General features: G+C 37.1%; 2 protein-coding genes across 2 annotated transcripts in view; one reads left to right on the top strand and one right to left on the bottom strand.

Annotated features, from left to right (window-relative positions):
- atxn2l (ataxin 2-like) overlaps nt 1-23,048 on the bottom strand; it is a 33,119-nt gene that overhangs the window by 4,713 nt on the left and 5,358 nt on the right. Inside the window, 14 exon segments of the mRNA XM_084743642.1 lie at nt 16,009-16,030; nt 16,799-16,931; nt 17,292-17,474; nt 17,560-17,663; nt 17,866-17,998; nt 18,211-18,377; nt 19,599-19,662; nt 19,757-19,942; nt 20,081-20,150; nt 20,331-20,668; nt 21,183-21,244; nt 21,463-21,540; nt 22,111-22,254; nt 22,496-22,579. Of these exon segments, the coding sequence (XP_084599768.1) occupies nt 16,009-16,030; nt 16,799-16,931; nt 17,292-17,474; nt 17,560-17,663; nt 17,866-17,998; nt 18,211-18,377; nt 19,599-19,662; nt 19,757-19,942; nt 20,081-20,150; nt 20,331-20,668; nt 21,183-21,244; nt 21,463-21,540; nt 22,111-22,254; nt 22,496-22,579 (1,768 nt within the window).
- LOC146308974 (tripartite motif-containing protein 16-like) lies at nt 13,651-16,511 on the top strand. The gene has a single exon (XM_084743641.1). The coding sequence runs from the start codon at nt 14,310-14,312 to the stop codon at nt 15,762-15,764; it is 1,455 nt and encodes a 484-aa protein (XP_084599767.1). The 5' UTR covers nt 13,651-14,309; the 3' UTR covers nt 15,765-16,511.

Raw genomic sequence — 23,048 nt, 5'->3', positions numbered from 1 at the left:
TATGTAAGTACATATGTATGTATATATGTATGTATGTAGGTATGTATGTATATAGGTAGGTGTGTATGTATGTATGTATGTGCGTATGTAAGTACATATGTATGTATGTATGTATGTATGTATGTATGTATGTATGTATATATGTATGTATGTATGTATGTAGGTATGTATGTGTGTGTGTGTATGTAGGTATGTATGTATATAGGTATGTATGTATGTATGTATGTATGTATGTATATAGGTAGATATGTATGTATGTATGTATGTATGTATGTATGTATGTATGTACATATGTATGTATATAGGTAGGTATGTATTTATGTAGGTATGTATGTATGTGCGTATGTAAGTACATATGTATTTATGTATGTAGGTATGTATGTATGTAGGTATATATGTATATAGGTATCAGAGGTTGTGCTAGACTTTTTCGTCACCTGTCATTTTGACTGACAGGGTCATAAATATCCCGTCATAATCTATTTTTACCTGTCACTTTAATTTTTAAAATGATAATAATTACATATTCAATAGCATTTACTTTTCATTCATTTTTAATTAATATTCAGTCCAAATAAGCTGAACAGAGAATCCACACCGTACCTCTTTTATCAACACCATCATCGTTATTGGGCTTTTTGAAGAAACTTCAGCTGCTGACACTCAGCTGCCGTGACACAAGGTGCGTTTGAGATGATCCAGGCCTGCGCAGAATTGATCAGCGGTGATCGCCACACAGTGCATGCCGGTTAGATTTGTGTCCGACTTGATCCCGACTTGCTCTGACGTCATGCACATGTGGGCAACGATAACCTCACAAGATCGAGGCGGCCACAGTTTGTAGAGCCAGGCGCCGCAGCTGCTCTCCACCGACTGCAAACACCTGGCTGTCACCTGATTGACAAGCTGACAGGCTCTGATTGGCTCTTAATTTTGACAACAAACACCACGTGTTGTATAAAATACTAATTTTCTGTGTAATTGTAATATTTAATGCTGGACATATCAGTCTTCTGTTGTGCAATCAAGTTTTAATCTGTCAGCAAGCACATATTTAGTGTCTGATAATAATAAGGGTTATATATATATGACTTATCAAAACAGTTTAGTGCTTTACAAGGCAGATAAAAGAACAGATGTTACATGTGTCAAAAGGAGGATCTCTTCTATCTTTACTTCAATCAACGATCAAGAACGCACTTTATTTCTTCAGCTATGAACATGATCTGCAGACTACAGGTAACCTACAGGTGATCTAACAGGATGTTCGCGTCTCTTCCTCTACTCTCTCATAAGTCTACTGAAAACTGTCCGACTTGACTGCAGCTTTTTGTCTCCACCTCCTGCTGTGGCCGCCTGATCTCGTCTACTCTCCAGGCGAGGCGCAGTTCATCTCGAACGCACCTAATAGCTAATTAATATGCTCACTCGCCACCAAGTGGTCAGGGGTGTGAATTGCAACCTGTCAAAATGACAGATGACCTTTAGATTTTTCCGTCACCGTTTTAAAAAACAGGTCAATGACGGAAAATATTCGGTTAACGCGACCCCTGGTAGGTATGTATGTGTTTATGTATGTAGGTATGTATGTAAGTACGTATGTATGTAAGTACGTGTGTATGTATGTAGGCATGTATGTAAGTACGTGTGTATGTAGGTATGTATGTATGTATGTAGGTATGTATGTATGTAGGTAGGTATGTATGTATGTAAGTACGTATGTATGTAGGTATTTTTGTATGTATGTAGGTATGTATGTATGAAGGTATGTATGTATGTATGTATGTATGTAGGCATGTATGTATGTATGTAGGTATGTTTGTAGGTATGTATGTAGGTATGTATGTAAGTACGTATGTATGTATGTAGGTATGTATGTAAGTACGTATGTATGTAGGTATGCATGTATGTATGTAGGTATGTATGTATGTATGTATGTAGGTAGTTATGTATGTATGTAGGTATGTATGTATGTTTGTATGTATGTATGTAGGTATGTATGTAGGTATGTATGTAAGTATGTAGGTATGTATGTAAGTACGTATGTATGTAGGTATGTATGTATGTAGGCATGTATGTAAGTACGTGTGTATGTAGGTATGTATGTATGTAGGTATGTATGTAGGTATGTATTTATGTAGGTAGGTATGTATGTATGTAGGTATGTATGTATGTAAGTACGTATGTATGTAGGTATTTTTGTATGTATGTAGGTATGTATGTATGTATGTAGGCATGTATGTATGTATGTAGGTATGTAGGTAGGTATGTATGTATGTTTGTAGGTGTGTATGTACGTATGTATGTAGGTATGTATGTAAGTATGTATGTATGTAGGTATGTATGTAAGTACGTATGTATGTAGGTATGTATGTATGTAGGCATGTATGTAAGTACGTGTGTATGTAGGTATGTATGTATGTAGGTATTTATGTAGGTATGTATGTATGTAGGTATGTATGTATGTATGTATGTATGTATGTATGTATGTAGGTATGTATGTATGTATGTATGTAGGTAGTTATGTATGTATGTAGGTATGTATGTATGTTTGTATGTATGTATGTAGGTATGTATGTAAGTACGTATGTATGTATGTATGTATGTATGTATGTATGTATGTATGTATGTAGGTATGTATGTATGTATGTAGGTATGTATGTATGTTTGTATGTATGTATGTAGGTATGTATGTAAGTACGTATGTATGTAGGTATGTATGTATGTATGTACATATGTATGTATGTAAGTAGGTATGTAGATATGTATGTATGTATGTCTGTAGGTAGGTATGTAAGTACGTATGTATGTAGATATGTATGTATGTAGGTAGGTATGTATGTATGTAAGTAGGTATGTAGATATGTAGGTATGTATGTATGTAGGTATTTATGAATGTAGGTATGTATGTTTGTATGTAGGTATGTATGTATGTATGTAGGTAGGTAGGTATGTATGTAGGTATTTATGTATGTATGTATGTAAGTAGGTATGTAGATATGTATGTATGAATGTAGGTAAGAATGAATGTAGGTATGTATGTATGTAGGTAGGTTTTATAGCTTCTCTAACCAGCTAAATTGTTTTCAGCTGTGCTAACATGATTGCACAAGGGTTTTCTAATCATCCATTAGCCTTCTGACGCAATGAGCAAACACATTGTACCATTATAACACTGGAGTGATAGTTGCTGGAAATGGGCCTCTATACACCTATGTAGATATTGCACCAAAAACCAGACATTTGCAGCTAGAATAGTCATTTACCCCATTAGCAATGTATAGAGTGTATTTCTGATTAGTTTAAAGTTATCTTCATTGAAAAAAACAGTGCTTTTCTTTCAAAAATTAGGAAATTTCTAACTGACCCCAAACTTTTGAAGGGTAGTGTACATACCTACATACATACATACATACATACATACATACATTTCATGGTGTTTTTTCTACCACAGGGTATTTGCAATATGTGTTATGTATTTGTATGTGCAATATCTGTAATGTACAATGTGGTTTATGTGCAATTTATTTGTTATGTTTTTTGTTTTATCACACTGTGGAGGCATGTTGTGTGTAGCATTCCAGTCCAAAACAAATTTCCCTATGAGGACAATAAAGTATATTGTATCGTATCGTATCATACATACCTACCTACATAGATGCATGCATACATACATACATACATACATACATACATACATGCACAGATACCTACCTACATACATAGATTCATACATACATACATACATACATAAATACATACATACATGCCTACATACCTACACACAAACATACATACCTACCTACCTACCTACATACATACATACCTACATTCATACATACATACATGCCAACATACCTACTTACATACATACCTATATACATACATACCTACCTACCTACATACATAAATACATATCTACCTACATATATACCTACATTCATACATACGTACCTACATACATACATACCTACATACATACATACATACATACATACATACATACATACATACATACATACATGCCTACATACATACATACATACATACCTACATACATACCTACATACATACATACATACATACATACATACATACAAAAATACCTACCTACATACATAAATACATATCTACCTACATACATACATACCTACATTCATTCATACCTACATTCATACATACATACCTACATACCTACTTACATACATACATACATAAATACCTACATACATACATACATACATACATACATACATACCTACATACGTACTTACATACATACATACATACATACATACATACATACATAAATACCTACATACATACCTACCTATGTACATTCATACATACCTACATACATACATAAATACATACATACCTACATTCATACATACATACATACATACATACATGCCTACATACCTACTTACATACATACATACATAAATACCTACATACATACATAGCTACATACATACATACATACCTACATACGTACATACATACCTACATACATACATACATACATACATATCTACATGCATACATACCTACCTATATACATACATACATACCTACATACATACATACATACATACATAAATACCTACATACATACATAGCTACATACATACATACATACCTACATACGTACATACATACCTACATACATACATACATACATACATACATACATACCTACATACATACACACCTACCTATATGCATACATACCTACATACATACATACATACATACATATGTACTTACATACGTACATACATACATACCTACATACATACATACGTACTTACATACATACGTACATACATACATATCTACATACATACATACCTACCTACATACATACTTACATATATACATACCTACATACATACATATCTACCTACATACATACGTACATACATACATACCTACATACATACATACATACCTATATACATACATACATACATACTTACATACATAAATACCTATATACATACATACATACCTACATACATACATACATTTCATGGTGTTTTTTCTACCACAGGGTATTTGCAATATGTGTTATGTCATTGTATGTGCAATATCTGTAATGTACAATGTGGTTTATGTGCAATTTATTTATTATGTTTTTTGTTTTATCACACTGTGGAGGCATGTTGTGTGTAGCATTCCAGTCCAAAACAAATTTCCCTATGGGGACAATAAAGTATATTGTATCGTATCGTATCATACATACCTACCTACATAGATGCATGCATACATACATACATACATACATACATACATACATACATGCATAGATACCTACCTACATACATAGATTCATACATACATACATACATAAATACATACATACATGCCTACATACCTACATACAAACATACATACCTACCTACCTACCTACAAACATACATACCTACATTCATACATACATACATGCCAACATACCTACTTACATACATACCTATATACATACATACCTGCCTACCTACATACATAAATACATATCTACCTACATACATACCTACATTCATACATACATACCTACATACATACATACATGCCTACATACATACATACCTACATACATACATACATACATACATACATACATACATACATACATACATGCCTACATTCATACATACATACATACCTACATACATACCTACATTCATTCATACCTACATTCATACATACATACCTACATACCTACTTACATACATACATACATAAATACCTACATACATACCTACCTACCTACCTACATACATACATACCTACCTACATACGTACTTACATACATACATACATACATACATACATACATAAATACCTACATACATACCTACCTATGTACATTCATACATACCTACATACATACATAAATACATACATACATACATACATACATACATGCCTACATACCTACTTACATATATACATACATACATACATACATACATAAATACCTACATACATACATAGCTACATACATACATACATACATACCTACATACATACATACATACCTACATATATACATACATACATACAGACATATCTACATGCATACATACCTACCTATATACATACATACATACCTACATACATACATACATACATACATACATAAATACCTACATACATACATATGTACTTACATACGCACATACATACATACCTACATACATACACACCTACCTATATACATACATACCTACATACATATGTACTTACATAAGTACATACATACATACCTACATACATACATACGTACTTACATACATACGTACATACATACATATCTACATACATACATACTTACATACATACCTACATACATACTTACATACATACATACCTACATACATACATACATACGTAAATACATACATACCTACATACATACCTACGTACATACATACATACCTACATACATACGTACATACATACATACATACCTACCTACATACATACTTACATATATACATACCTACATACATACCTACATACATACATACCTACCTACATACATACGTACATACATACATACATATCTACATGCATACATACCTACCTATATACATACATACATACCTACATACATACATACATACATAAATACCTACATACATACATATGTACTTACAGACGCACATACATACATACCTACATACATACACACCTACCTATATACATACATACCTACATACATACATACATACATACATACATATGTACTTACATACGTACATACATACATACATACCTACATACATACATACGTACTTACATACATACGTACTTACATACATACGTACATACATACATATCTACATACATACATACTTACATACATACTTACATACATACCTACATACATACATACATACATACATACATACATACCTACATACATACCTACCTACATACCTACATACATACCTACGTACATACATACCTACATACATACATACCTACATACATACCTACCTACATAGACATACATACATACCTACATACATACATACCTATATACATACATACATACATACATACTTACATACACAGCTATATACATACATACATACATACCTACATACATACATACCTACATACATACATACATACATACATACATACATTTCATGGTGTTTTTTCTACCACAGGGTATTTGCAATATGTGTTATGTATTTGTATGTGCAATATCTGTAATGTACAATGTGGTTTATGTGCAATTTATTTGTTATGTTTTTTGTTTTATCACACTGTGGAGGCATGTTGTGTGTAGCATTCAAGTCCAAAACAAATTTCCCTATGGGGACAATAAAGTATATTGTATCGTATCGTGTCATACATACCTACATTCATACATACATACATACATATATAGATACCTACCTACATACATACCTACCTAGATACATACATACATACATACATACATGCCTACATACCTACTTACAAACATACATACCTACCTACCTACCTACCTACCTACCTACCTACATACATACATACATACATACATACATACATGCCTACATACCTACTTACAAACATACATACATACCTACCTACCTACATACATACATACATACATACCTACATTCATACATACATACATGCCTACATACCTACTTACAAACATACCTATATACATACATACCTACCTACCTACATACATAAATACATATCTACCTACATACATACCTACATTCAGACATACCTACATTCATACATACATACATACATACATATATACATGCCTACATACCTACTTACAAACATACATATATACCTACCTGCCTACATACATACATACCTACATTCATACATACATTCCTACATACCTACTTACATACATACATGCCTACATACATACATACATACCTACATACATACATAGTACATACATACATGCCTACATACACACATACATACATACATACATACATACATACATACATACATATCTACATACATACGTACTTACATACATACCTACATACCTACATACATACCTACCTACATACATACATATCTACATACATACGTACTTACGTACATACCTACATACATACATATGTACTTACATACATACATACATACCTACATACATACATACCTACCTACATACATATCTACATACATACGTACTTACATACATACCTACATACATACATATGTACTTACATACATACATACATACCTACATACATACATATCTACATACATACCTACCTACCTACATACATACTTACATACATACATACCTACATACATACGTACATACATACATACAAACATACCTACATACATACATACATACATACCTATATACATACATACTAACATACATACCTATATACATACATACATACATACATACATACATACATACATACATACATACATTTCATGGTGTTTTTTCCACCACAGGGTATTTGCAATATGTGTTATGTGCAATTTATTTGTTATGTTTTTTGTTTTATCACACTGTGGAGGCATGTTTTGTGTAGCATTCAAGTCCAAAACAAATTTCCCTATGGGGACAATAAAGTATATTGTATCGTATCGTATCATACATACCTACCTACATAGATGCATACATACATACATAGATACCTACCTACATACATACATACATACATACATACATACATACATACATGCCTACATACCTACTTATAAACATACATACCTACCTACCTACCTACCTACCCACATACATACATACATACATACATACATACATGCCTACATACCTACTTACAAACATACATACATACCTACCTACCTACCTACATACATACATACATACCTACATTCATACATACATACATGCCTACATACCTACTTACATACATACCTATATACATACATACCTACCTACCTACATACATAAATACATATCTACCTACATACATACCTACATTCAGACATACCTACATTCATACATACATACATATATACATGCCTACATACCTACTTACAAACATACATACATACCTACCTACCTACATACATACATACCTACATTCATACATACATACATTCCTACATACCTACTTACATACATACATGCCTACATACATACATACATACATACCTACATACATACATACATACGTACATACATACATGCCTACATACATACGTACATACATACATACCTACATACATACATACATACATACATACATACATACATACCTACCTACATACATACATATCTACATACATACGTACTTACATACATACCTACATACATACATACCTACATACATACATACATATGTACTTACATACATATATACATACCTACATACATACATACCTACCTACATACATACGTACATACATACATATCTACATACATACCTACCTACCTACATACATACTTACATACATACATACCTACATACATACGTACATACATACATACCTACATACCTACATACCTACATACATACATACATACATACCTATATACATACATACTAACATACATACCTATATACATACATACATACATACATACATTTCATGGTGTTTTTTCTACCACAGGGTATTTGCAATATGTGTTATGTAATTGTATGTGCAATATCTGTAATGTACAATGTGTGTTATGTGCAATTTGTTTGTTATGTTTTTTGTTTTATCACACTGTGGAGGCATGTTGTGTGTAGCATTCAAGTCCAAAACAAATTTCCCTATGGGGACAATAAAGTATATTGTATCGTATCGTATCATACATACCTACCTACATAGATGCATACATACCTATATTCATACATACATACATACATACATAGATACCTACCTACATACATACATTCATACATACATACATAAATACATACATACATGCCTACATACCTACTTACAAACATACATAGATACCTACCTACCTACCTACATACATACATACCTACATTCATACATACATACATAAATACATATCTACCGACATACATACCTACATTCAGACATACCTACATTCATACATACATACATACATACATGCCTACATACATACATACATACATACCTACGTACATACATACATACATACCTACGTACATACATACATATCTACATACATACATACCTACATACATACATACCTACATACATACATACCTACATACATACATACATGCCTACATACATACATACATACATACAAAAATACCTACCTACATACATAAATACATATCTACCTACATACATACATACCTACATTCATTCATACCTACATTCATACATACATACCTACATACCTACTTACATACATACATACATAAATACCTAGATACATACCTACCTATGTACATACATACATACATACCTACATACATACATACATACATACATACATGCCCACATACCTACTTACATACATACATACATACATACATACATACATGCCTACATACCTACTTACAAACATACATACATACCTACCTACATACATACATACATACATACCTACATTCATACATACATACATGCCTACATACCTACTTACAAACATACCTATATATATACATACATACCTACCTACCTACATACATAAATACATATCTACCTACATACATACCTACATTCAGACATACCTACATTCATACATACATACATACATACATACATACATATATACATGCCTACATACCTACTTACAAACATACATACATACCTACCTACCTACATACATACATACCTACATTCATACATACATACATTCCTACATACCTACTTACATACATACATGCCTACATACATACATACATACCTACATACATACATACATACGTACATACATACATGCCTACATACACACATACATACATACATACATACATACATACATACATACATACCTACATACATACATACATACATACCTACATACATACATATCTACATACATACGTACTTACATACATACCTACATACATACATACCTACATACATACATACATACATATGTACTTACATACATACATACATACCTACATACATACATACCTACCTACATACGTACATACATACATATCTACATACATACCTACCTACCTACATACATACTTACATACATACATACCTACATACATACGTACATACATACATACAAACATACCTACATACATACATACATACATACCTATATACATACATACTAACATACATACCTATATACATACATACATACATACATACATACATACATACATACATACATTTCATGGTGTTTTTTCTACCACATGGTATTTGCAATATGTGTTATGTGCAATTCATTTGTTATGTTTTTTGTTTTATCACACTGTGGAGGCATGTTGTGTGTAGCATTCAAGTCCAAAACAAATTTCCCTATGGGGACAATAAAGTATATTGTATCGTATCGTATCATACATACCTACCTACATAGATGCATACATACCTATATTCATACATACATACATACATAGATACCTACCTACATACATACCTACTTACAAACATACATAGATACCTACCTACCTACCTACATACATACATACATACATACATACCTACTTACATACATATATACATAAATACCTACATACATACCTACCTATGTACATACATACATACATACCTACATACATACATACCTACATACATACATGCCTACATACCTACTTACACACATACATACATACATACATAAATACCTACATAAATACATACATACCTACATACCTACTTACATACATAAATACCTAGATACGTACCTACCTATGTACATACATACATACATACATTTCATGGTGTTTTTTTCTACCACAGGGTATTTGCAATATGTTTTATGTAATTGTATGTGCAATATCTGTAATGTACAATGTGTTTTATGTGTAATTTATTTATTATGTTTTTTGTTTTATCACACTGTGGAGGCATGTTGTGTGTAGCATTCAAGTCCAAAACAAATTTCCCTATGGGGACAATAAAGTATATTGTATCGTATCGTATCATACATACCTACCTACATAGATGCATACATACCTATATTCATACATACATACATACATAGATACCTACCTACATACATACATTCATACATACATACATACATGCCTACATACCTACTTACAAACATACATAGATACCTACCTACCTACATACATACATACATTCATACATACCTACATTCATACATACATACATGCCTACATACCTATATACATACCTACCTACCTACCTACATACATAAATACATATCTACCTAAATACATACCTACATTCAGACATACCTACATTCATACATACATACATACATACATACATACATACATACATACATACATACATACATACATACATACATGCCTACATACATACATACATACATACCTACGTACATACATACATACATACCTACGTACATACATACATACATATCTACATACATACATACCTACATACATACATACCTACATACATACATACCTACATACATACATACATGCCTACATACATACATACATACATACAAAAATACCTACCTACATACATAAATACATATCTACCTACATACATACATACCTACATTCATTCATACCTACATTCATACATACATACCTACATACCTACTTACATACATACATACATAAATACCTACATACATACATACATACATACATACATACATACCTACTTACATACATACATACATAAATACCTAGATACATACCTACCTATGTACATACATACATACATACCTACATACATACATACATACATACATACATACATACATACATACATGCCTACATACCTACTTACATACATACATACATACATAAATACCTACATACATACATACATACCTACATACCTACTTACATACATACATACATAAATACCTAGATACATACCTACCTATGTACATACATACATACCTACATACATACATACATTCATACATACATACATACATACATACATACCTACTTACATACATACACACATACATACATACACACATACATACATACATGCCTACATACCTACTTACATACATACATACTTACATACATACATACATACATACATACATACCTACATACATAAATAAATATCTACCTACATACATACATAAAAATTCAAACACACCTTAATATAATTCAGTGCAGCAGTGATGCTCAACTAGTGGTCTGTGGGCCATTTCTAGCCCCCGGTAGGGTGCTGGGTGGCCCTCCAATTATTTACATTTACAGCCGACCTTCTTTGTCATCATCATTCATTTTAAACGTTAATATTGCCAATCTTAGAGCACAGTTGTTTTGGGTAAAGATGCAGATTCTGACGGGACTAGAATTATCACAGGACTTCTGTGTTTGGTGATTTATGGCAGGTAATAGAGATAAGAAGGCATGAAAATTTCATATGACCAAAACTATCATGGTTCTATGTATTCTGAAAAATTGAAAATTATCAAAAAGTACTGATAGACACTGAAATCAGTTCACCAAGTTTTATTCTGAAATGTCCTTCCTGATGTCAGTGTTGTCACTGAGGTAAAATAAACCCACGTCGCTGCTGCTCCTGCGTCTGGAAGACTATTGCTAAATTTTGGTCGATGCTGGTCAATATTTACTGTGGTAATCATTCATGGCTTTAATATTTAAAAATGTAAACGGGAAAGAACATCTGGAATTTAACAGCCGTTTATCATGAAACTGATCATCGTGTCATTAGTAGGTAATCTGTGGTGAAATTCTTACTTTACAATTTACAGATTGGCACGGGATGAAGATCACAGCCCAGGTGATACTAGTCCCATGTGAATATGGTTTTAGTAGATCATTAAATGTGAAAGAAAATTATTATACAACAATTTAAATTTAAGGAAGATAGAAGAAGAGTTAAAAATATGGAGCCTTCAGCCAAGTCTGAGGAGACGAGAAGAATTTTACAACTACGAACATAAATGTTTTCAAATGTGGATCAGGTTTTAACTGAGGCTTCGTTGTAAATGTTCAGATTCAATGGGCGTCTCGTCTTCCTTAAATGAATCAGCGCTTCATGTTCCCTTCCTCCCCCTCCTGCTCTCAAACACAGTTAGCCCCTCTCTGTTCACATGTATTTCCTTGTTCCCTCCCCTTCAGATCTACAGTTAAGATGGGTGTAACCAAAATGTGATGACACACAGCAGCTGACAGGCCACACTCACTGCAGAGACAGACCTTGTTTAGATCAGAGCTCAGACTAGTTTCAGTTATAACTACGTGAAACTCAGACAGTCGTTGTTACTGAGAGGTGAAATGGCGCAGAAAGAAGTTCAGCTGGACCAGGAACTCTTCTCTTGTTCGATCTGTTTGGATCTACTGAAGGATCCGGTGACTACTCCCTGTGGACACAGCTACTGCATGAACTGCATTAACGCCCACTGGAATACAGAGGATAAGAAGAAAATCCACAGCTGCCCTCAGTGTAGGCAGACCTTCAAACCGAGGCCTGTCCTGATGAAAAACACCATGTTTGCAGCTTTAGTGGAGGAACTGAAGAAGACTGGACTCCAAGCTGCTCCTGCTGATCACTGCTATGCTGGACCTGAAGATGTGGCCTGTGATGTCTGCACTGGGAGAAAACTGAAAGCCTTCAAGTCCTGTCTGCTCTGTCTGGCTTCTTACTGTGAGAAACACCTGCAGCCTCACTATGATGCAGCTCCGTTACAGAAACACAAGCTGGTGGAGCCCTCCAAGAACCTCCAGGAGAACATCTGCTCTCGCCATGATGAGGTGATGAAGATGTTCTGTCGCACTGATCAGCAGTGTATCTGTTATCTCTGCTCTGTGGATGAACATAAAGGCCACGACACAGTGTCAGCAGCAGCAGAAAGGACTGAGAGGCAGAGAGAGCTGGAGGTGAGTCGACAAAACATCCAGCAGAGAATCCAGGACAGACAGAAAGATGTGAAGGTGCTTCAACAGGAGGTGAAGGCTATCAATCGCTCTGCTGATAAAGCAGTGGATCACACCCAGTTTCTACACAACTACCCCTCACTGTCCCCACTCAGTGAATCTACAGACTCATCCAGCATCAATATCCGTCCTCTGAGGTACTTTGAGGACGTGACAGCTGCTGTGTCAGAGCAATGGACAAATGTCTCACTGACAGTGACTGAAGTGAATGTTTTACTGTCACAACCAGAACCAGAACCCAAGACCAGAGCTGGGTTCTTAAGATATTCAACTGAAATCACACTGGATCCAAACACAGCAAACACATGGCTGTTATTGTCTGAGGGGAACAGAAAAGCAATGCACATGAAGGAGCAGCAGCCTCATTCTAGTCACCCAGAGCGATTCACTGGGTGGCCTCAGGTCCTGAGTACAGAGAGTCTGACTGGGCGTTGCTACTGGGAGGTGGAGTGGAGAGGGGAAGGAGCTGGTGTAGCAGTCGCATACAAGAATATCAGCAGAGGAGGATGGTCAAAAGAATGTGGCTTTGGACTCAACGACAAATCCTGGGTGTTATATTGTCACACAAACAGTTACAAGTTTTATCACAATGATATCAAAATACGAGTCTCAGGTCCTCAGTCCTCCAGAGTTGGAGTGTACCTGGATCACAGTGCAGGTATTCTGTCCTTCTACAGCGTCTCTGAAACCATGACTCTCCTCCACAGAGTCCAGACCACATTCACTCAGCCTCTCTATGCTGGAATTCGGCTTTCAGGGTACATAACCACTGCTGAGTTCTGTAAACTCAAATAGACTGAAGTCATTTACAGGACAGTGAGCTCAATTCTGTGTGTCATTTCTTAATATTAGTTTGTTTCCATCATTGTTGCTACGAGCTGATAGATGTGACCTTTCTTATCTGCACAGACATCATCCGATAAATCAAACATTGGGGGCGACACATTGACATCTTCTCATTTATTTATAGTGTAAATGTTTGAGTCTCTTTAAGTGTTGCTCCCTCCTGTGTGTGTTTAGTCATGAAGGCCATCACTGCTCAGGATCATTTTTATTTACATGATAATAATCAGTAAGTTGAGCATTCAATATTTTCTGCTTAAACAAACACGACCTGAGGTTATTTCATTTCTGATATTGATCAAGTGTAGTTGAACCTATTTAAACTATTTGAATAATGGGTTAAATCATTTTTCATGTAAGAAAATTTCATGGTTCCACCTTCTCAGATACAAAGATTTGTTGCTTTTCCCTTTGAGTGACTGTAATAATTGTGATGCATTTGTAATCACAGGTACATTTTACTGCATTGAGTACTTTACTTTGAATATTTTAAGTAGCTTTTCCTAATGATACTTGCTTACTTACTTAAGTTACATTTTTAATGGTGGACTTGTAACAGATTATTTTTACAGTGTGGTATTTGTACTTTTACTGCAGTAAAGATCTGAATACTTCATCCACAACTGATACCAAAGCTCTGAAGTTTGTTTCACTCAGTTTGTATCAGTTTGAAGCACTATTTATTTATTTATTTATTTATTTATTTATGTATTTATTTATTTATTTATTCTTTAATTTTTTGTACAAACAGCTGCTTAATAAAAAGTCCCAAAGCTTCATAAGGCTTCATCTGCTCATTGCTATTTTTACAGCATATTGAAAACCTGCAGCTCATTAAGATTAGCTGGGAAACGTTTTTGTTTTGGTTTGTTTGTTTGTGTCATCTGTATTTGCTCATTGCAGATTTGTTTTGTTTGTTTGTCCCTCCTGTGGACCAGAGCCAGTCTGTGTCCGGGACTATGTTTTACCTTGTGGGGGTCCAATGTAGAAGTGTTGTGGTGCCCCCTGCTGGGGGTTGGAGCCGCTGCCCTGCTGAGGGGGGACATAGTGCAGCATGACGGGCGGCAGTCCGGGACCTGCAGAGTGGTGAGGTCCTGACATGCCTCCTGTGACGTGAGCCTGCAGAGGACAAACAGGACACCACAAACTGAGACTACATCCATATTAAAGGACTGGACGTGTCCAAACAGTCCACACAGGCTGGTCAGGGTCCACTAAGTCCATAACTTTGGACATGAACAGATGATGGACTTTTTGTGACGTTTCTGTGTCCACACAGAATAAATAATAAAAGCCAAAGGTGTGATGCTGGACTGTGCAACAATGGAGCTCAGAGGAATTTCCCAAGTTTCACACTTTATCCCAGTGCTCTGCAGGGTCCTAAAACACTACTAGTCAGCCCTACTGACCAAATGTTCAATGAGCTTTCCATATAAACAGATTATCTTAGAGAGAAAGTAATCTGACGTTCATACTGACCTGTGTGAGTTGGCTGATTGAGGGGAAGCCGTGGGGCAGCGGCTGGTGGGCGGGGATGCTGTAACCCTGCATGGTGTAGGAGGCCTGCGGGGAGCTGTGACCCGGCGGCAGGTTAGGAGGGGTGGGAGCTGACAAACCTCCAGAGTGGAACATGGACTGAGGCTGAGGACCGGTCTGACCCGACTGAGAGGACAGGACATTTACGTGCTTTAGCGGGCTCCAGTGCATACATGCGTCTGTTATTTACTGTTAACGTCAGCAGTCTTACCTGAGTGTGTCCTGGACTCGGTGCTGTGTGCTGGGGTGGGGCCTGATTCCCAGTGGGGGTGCTGGAGGGCTGAGGTTGATGGATGGAGCCTGAAAACGACTGAGCTGAGAGAGAAACGCCCAAGAAAAGCAGGACAGAAAAAACATCTCAGCCATCAAAGGTACAATTCCTCCAGTGGACTGGAGAAACAAACACAGCAGCTCTGTAAGAAAACGTCCAAATTATCCTTACTGCTTTTTCAGATGCAATAAACAAACAGAATTCTCTTCATGCAGGATGAGATCAGTCCAGCTCATTCCTTCTTACCATACATGGCCTGTTGTGGCCCCGGCTGGCCCTCAGCCTGGCCGGGGTACTGGGGACCAGGAGGACCCATCGGCTGAGGAGGGGCCCCGGGCGTCAGCATCCTCGCACCCCCCTGCAGCATCGAGTAAACTGTCTGGAAATAAAAAAAAAACACAGAAGAGAGATTTTTTTAAAAACTCCTCACAGCTCTGAAAAGAAACTATTTCATATATTTCTTTATTTCATGCATTTCATTCTGTCTTGCTGTTAAATTTTACAAGTAGTCAAAGTAAGTAAAAATATTTGTTTAACAGTTGCTTTTTACTGGACCTTTAAATCCACTGTGACAGTGTTCTGCCTCGGTACCTGTCCGTGGTAGTGTGGGGGCATGGCCTGGATCACCTGACTGTACTGCAGGTAGGATTGTGGGTAGGGTGAAGCCACCAGCGGGGGCCCTGCTGCTGAGGCTGCAGCTGGGATCATGGGGGAGCCCTGGGAGGGGTGGTGCTCTGGACGCTGTCCCACCACCGGGCCTGGAACAGCAGAACACGCGGTCACCGTTTTACCTCAGATACAAGGACCGTGTTGACGGGACATTCTGAGACAAACCTTTTGGTCCAATTAAAACCCTGGTGTGGGTCTCGGTGTGTTTCCAGCAAACTGTGGTGTGGTTCGTTTGTGATGTGAAAGCAAACGAACCAAACCACAGCACTTTATGACAGCAGATGGACTGATTAGAGGGTTACCTTTTGAAATCGTGCTAAAATCACATCAGCTGATCCATAAATCTGGTCAGCAGGCGATCTATAATTGATAGGACATATATAACCTGTATTTATGAAATTTATTTCGTAACAGATAAGCACTTCAGCGTAGGTATTTCCCCTGATTAACCGGCCAAAAGCTGTCAAAACTGCTGTGCTTGTGTCCTCTGTGTACTTTGTCAGATTAAAAGTGAAACAGTGATTCCACACTAATACAACTGTATGACGGAAAAACAAAAATCCTGGTGCTTCCTTCTTATTCTTTTCTTCTCCTCACAACATTTCTGCAAATTCACTATCTAGCTGGCAGACGCAGCACTGCAGCACTCTGTCTCTGTGTAGACAGAGTGTGCACAGGCGCACAGTGTCCTACAAGACGTCTCCTTTTTGTCCTCTTTCTGTCTGTCAGTCATTATTCATAACATGCAGCACTTTGCTGAATAATGTTTATAATTTATTTCTTTGTGAGCTTAAATATACACAGCTGAGGCATTAAAGTGCTGCAGAAACTTCTCTCAGTCACAGGAACTTGATTTCTCTACGTGGGTCCTGATGATGCCCTGATGAGGCAGGATGACAATCACCAAAACTCTCCCATCAACAAGTCACCTGTCAAGTCTGTAAATCTTCATGGTTCTTCCTCTTAGTTCGTTTGTAAAAAGTAAAATGTAAACACAAACCGCACTAGAACTAAAATACAAAAATCTTTCTTTTTTTTCTTTTGATCCGGATCAAATGAACTGAACTACAGGTGAGAAAACGCTCTGAAGAGGCCAAATTATGATTTTTGTGTTTTTCCTTTTAGTGTGTTATATCACTTCTTTATGTCAAACATAAATAAGCCTTGAGGGGATCATTGAGCAACAGACATGGAGCTGCTGGAGTCTCCAGCTGATCTCATACTACTGGATGGATCAGACCTCTTGTCCACGTTAACATTCTGTATACAGACATTTATAATGAAACTGAATGAAATAAAAGTGTTTGTACCTTTGGCTCTGGGGTATTTGCCCTGGTTGACAGTTGACATGGTGTACTGATACATCTGAGGAGCCTGAGGAGGAGAAAAAGACGAGGAGACGTTAACTTGTTTCTCTGAGATAAATCTGACCGATGAGACAAGAGAACGTTCGTGGTTCACTAAAGACCTGGATGGAGGGTCCTTGGATGTGGATTGGGGAGACATAGGACATGTAGTGGCTAGGCGGGTTGCTGTAGATAGCTCCTCCCCCTCCCCCTCCTCCCCCTCCTCCTCCTGGCTGTCCCTGTGGAGGCAGAACCACAGAGGGGCTGGGGGGTGTCGGTCGAGGAGGGGTCGGGGTCAGGGCAGGCTTCTGTCGCAACACAGAGAAAGAAATACAGTAAGTTAAAATTTAGAAAATAAATATTTATCCATCATGTTAAAAGGTAACTGGTATTTGGGAGTACCAAAGTTACCATTTTAAGTGTCATGTGTGTTTCAACAAACTAACCAGGGCTGCGTTTCCTTTTATGGGAAGAAATTCTTTCGCGTTTGGATTTAATGTTGAGTTTTTCACTTGCCTGCAAAAATAAAAACAACAGAAAATATTATTCAGCCATAAAATAGACCTTGAAAAAGATCAAACTGAAATAAAATAACTGAACAACATGAAGGGGCGGAAAAAACATCAGAACTTTCCTTTAATTAATCATGTAGCAGTATATCTTTGTATAATAACAGCAGTGACAGTAGATTCTTACACTGCAGCGGCTGCTGACACAGCTTCTGATCGATCGCCGCTCTCTGGACAGGCCTCCTCGCTGCTGGAAGCCGGGACCGACTGGGTCGTACCAGGCTGCGGCCCTTCAGGCCCCGGCCCGTCAGGCCCCGAGGACTGAGGGCCGGCAGGAGCTGCGGGGGTCTGGACAGAGGGGGTCGTAGCTGCCTCTGTGGTCTGCTGCAGGTCTTGGGCAGAGGAGGCGAGGGAGGAGAGAGGTTTAGGCGGCACGGGAGAGGAAGAAGAGGAGGAGGACTCTGAGCTGTGCTGAGGAGGATCTGCAGAGGCCGGACTCGCTGAGGGAGAGGAGCTGGGCTGCAGCTGAGAGACACAGAGACTCAAACATTAACAACTGAGCGCTCAGATAACCTTTTTAAAACACTTTTTAAGCTGGATACATCTTGGTCTAAGACTAGAGGTGGACAATACTATAAAGTTTGGTTTTGATTCAAAACCAAGTCATTTAAGGCCAGAATCATCGATTTACAGATACGTTTAAAGTCAATTTTCAAAATAAAAGACCCTTTTATCATAAAGACAGATAGAAAAGAAACCGTTTACAGATGGGGAACTTATCCATGGTAGAGGGACAAAGAGAGAGGAAAGAGGACCAAATCAAGAAAATCTGAGGAAGTAAACATAATCAGGCAGACAAACGCTGTTGAAACGTCTCTCAAATGCTGCTGATGGGGCTGCAGACGTGTGAAGGACGGATTAAAACTGGCGCAGTGGAATCAACTAGTAGTGCAGAATTTGAGATTAAAATTCACTTTGCTTTTCTGTGTGAACGCAGCATCACTCCTGACCCCCGACCTTCAGCATCACATTTTCTTACCCTGAACTCTTTGCCAAACTTGCGGAGCTCCTCCAGCTGGGATCTCTGCTGGACCGAGGGAGCTGAGACGGAGACGGACAGAGAGACAGAGGCCGAGACACAGAGGAGTTATGAAGCACGAATCATCAGATACACCACAGACTGGGGTAGACTCACAATAAATACTGCAGTGTTTGGATTATAGCCACCTAAAGGCCATATTTGGTCGCGTCATGTTTTAAAGGTACAAACAGGACGAGTCTAAACCTCATGAAGGACATGACGGACGGACGTCTGTTACCTTTGCTGCTCTTGGCTTCCTGTGGACTGGACAGACTTTCAGTTCGCTCTTTAGCTGCTGTGCTCAGGATTTCATTCACTGTGGACACAGAGACGCAGACATGTCTGTCTTAAGCTACATTCTCTTATTCTTCACCTGCAGAACTGTAGGATTATTTAAAATACAAAGTGCTGCACATTCATTTCTGCATGATGTAAATTCAGTTTTTTACTTAACTCTAAATTCAACTTTTTTGAAAGTTTAGGCATCTAAAACTGGAGTATTTTATCTTTAAAGACAACTGAGCAAGTGATTAAAAAAAGAAGAAAAAAAATTAAACAATGGTCATAATATTTCATGCAAAATGCTAGAAAATTTCATCTTTTCAAATATGAAGATGTCTTGCTTGTCTTGGTTTACTATTATATAACACTGAATATGTTGGAGTGTTAGACATCTTGACATTTTTCTGACATTTTATGGACGTTACAGCCCTAGAAAGTTTTTTTAATAACTGCTAATAAAACAATTTGTTCAGGGACAAGTAAAAATTGACCTTTGAATGTCTTCAGATAAAAGATAAATGGGTTTAAATGTTAATATGTGTGAAGCTTTGATTCTAAATATTCAGATAATATCAGAGCTGGAAAATTAAAACAAACGTCTCACCATCGACAGGGAAGAGCGGGGTGGGGCCGGAGGGTTTGGTGGTGGTGGTTGCCGTGGTGACAGTGGAGGGGGAGGACTCCAAGAAAGCGGGGCCGACCAGGGGGAGGTCCTGGGGAGGGGCATCTGGTTTTGGAGCACGAGAGACTGCAGGACGGACGGATGAACAGAGAGAAGCAGAGATGGAGGGAAAAGAAAGAGGAGAAACTGATCTGACTTCATGATGGAAGAAAAGAAACGAGATGACCTTCTGCTGCTCTGTGACCGCAACGCGTTTATTATCTTCAAACACGTCTGGTCTGTTATGATCACACGTCTGTGTGTGTGTGTGTGTGTGTGTGTGTGTGTGTGTGTGTGTGTGTGTGTGTGTGTGTGTGTGTGTGTTTACCTGCAGGTGAGGACTGAGAGTTTGGAGTTCGCAGGTTTCTGTTGCTCTGAAGTCTCTGAGTCTTTGGGGAAGTTCTGGATGTAACTGAGACAGAAAGACGCAGTCAGATCCAACAAACACACTGAAGAACAACATTCCATTCAGACATTGCAGGAAGGAGTTTGATGTCACTTCCTGTCTCCACTGGGTGGGGCTACAGAACACCCACTAATTGTACATCATGTTCCAATTAAAGTGTGGACCATGCTGTGAAAATTTCATGTAAATCAAATGAGGACAGTCACAGGAAGCTTACTTCCTGTTGCCAGTAGGTGGCGCTCTGAGTTGGACTGATGACTGATTGTCCTGAAGACATGTTCAGGCGAGGACTCTTATCAAACATGTGAAATTCGGTGCAGATTGGACCTTTTACAGCAATTTCATGTTTCACAGCGAGACATCAAAATTCGACACCACGCCGCGGCCACGCCCCTCAACGCAAACTGAATCTGTTAATTACTTTTGATCACAAACTAGAGTAGATGGCACACGCTGATTTTAAAGTCGTTCTGAT

Source organism: Lutjanus erythropterus, chromosome 19 (genome assembly GCF_056507025.1).
Source record: "Lutjanus erythropterus isolate fLutEry1 chromosome 19, fLutEry1.hap2, whole genome shotgun sequence".
Classification (NCBI taxonomy): Eukaryota; Metazoa; Chordata; class Actinopteri; order Lutjaniformes; family Lutjanidae; genus Lutjanus; species Lutjanus erythropterus.
Note: the sequence above shows the minus strand (reverse complement) of the source record. Positions and strands in the feature narration are given on the sequence as shown.

Coding starts and splice junctions, on each gene's coding strand:
- LOC146308974 (XM_084743641.1), top strand. CDS start 14,310: ATGGCGCAGAAAGAAGTTCAGCTGGACCAGGAACTCTTCTCTTGTTCG.